The sequence below is a fragment of the Echinops telfairi genome, unplaced genomic scaffold (genome assembly GCF_000313985.2).
Source record: "Echinops telfairi isolate 266 unplaced genomic scaffold, ASM31398v2 ScPeMD7_5;HRSCAF=22, whole genome shotgun sequence".
Lineage (NCBI taxonomy): Eukaryota > Metazoa > Chordata > Mammalia > Afrosoricida > Tenrecidae > Echinops > Echinops telfairi.
The window spans coordinates 24338506-24339721 of NW_022103901.1; the positions used below are offsets into that span (position 1 = coordinate 24338506).

General features: G+C 46.7%; 1 protein-coding gene across 1 annotated transcript in view; it reads right to left on the bottom strand.

Moving 5' to 3' along the window:
• LOC101663211 (acyl-CoA synthetase medium chain family member 1) overlaps positions 1-1216 on the bottom strand; it is a 63884-nt gene that overhangs the window by 29183 nt on the left and 33485 nt on the right. The window contains exon 7 of the mRNA XM_045286003.1: positions 183-306. Within this exon, the coding sequence (XP_045141938.1) occupies positions 183-306 (124 nt within the window). The remainder of the gene's footprint in view (positions 1-182; positions 307-1216) is intronic.

Sequence of the window (1216 nt, forward strand, 5' to 3'; positions counted from 1 at the left end):
CTGATGAGTCAAGAGTTACCTTTCTGCAAATTGATTTTGTCAAATCCGCCTACATCTATGGAACCTTCCGTATGCTTCCATCAAGGTTGTGTACATAGGAGAACCTCTGCACACACTTGTAGCCTGACGAACTCCAAGGCTGAGCATACCCAGTTTGACCCAGAAGCATTCTGTCCACCTACCGTTTCCGACTGTCCATAGATTTCATGGAGAGCAATGCCTGTCTCCTTTTCCCACTTGTCCTGCTCTTCAGGCAACAGAGCCTCCCCGCCAGTACCGCAGTGCTCCAAGGCTGGGAACCTGAGGCTTAGGGTGTGTAAAAAACCACCAGATCTCAGGAAGGGCCTGGGAGCTTCTGCTCCAGGCCCAATTGCATTAAGAGAAAACACAGTTTTGTAATCTGAATTAGTCATCCTTCCCCGCGCCCCTCTCTCATGATCTTACCTAATGTCTGGGCATTTTACCAAGGGTTAATGGCAAGTAGGTGAGGTGAGGGACAGGACTTCAGGCACACCCTAGATTATGAGAATGGAATGATACTGTTTACTAGGGAGGATAGTCCTGGAAGAAGTATGAGCAGAGTGCTCCTTGGAGGCAAGAATGGCAGGGTTTTATCTTATGTACTTTCAATATGTTATCGGGAGAGACTGGTCCCTGGAGGACAGCAGTGTGGGGGAGGAATAGCGGAGAAATGTTATCAGTAGCAGCATCGAGAAAAGGGAGTTTAGAAATAGCAGAAAAATCTGAAGTGAGTATCTGCAGTGGTTTTCTGGGTACAACATGTGCTATCAGCTTACTCCCAAGTTTCTAAAGAATACAAAAACAAGCACAAAATAATGATGAACTGCCTTGAAGAAAATGAGGGATTTATTGATGTCTGAGTACCGGCTGGGCAGAGGCAGGCCAGATCTTGTGGGCAAGGGAGCGACAAGGAATCTGGATCATCTTTTCACTTTCCTCAACTTCTTGTGTTATCCAGAGTTAAGAGCATGAAACCCGAAGATGAGTTTTCTTTAGGGTGTGTAGTAAGGAAAGGAGCCATAGTGATGTAGGAAGGAGTCCTGATGGTGCAGTAGTTATGTGCTGGGCTGCGATCCGAAAGGTTGGCAGTTTGAAACCACCAGGCCCTCCACAGGAGAAAGATGAGGCTTTCTACTGCATAAACAGTTACAGGCTCAGAAACTCACAGAAACTCACTCGCTGTGCTACAGAATCA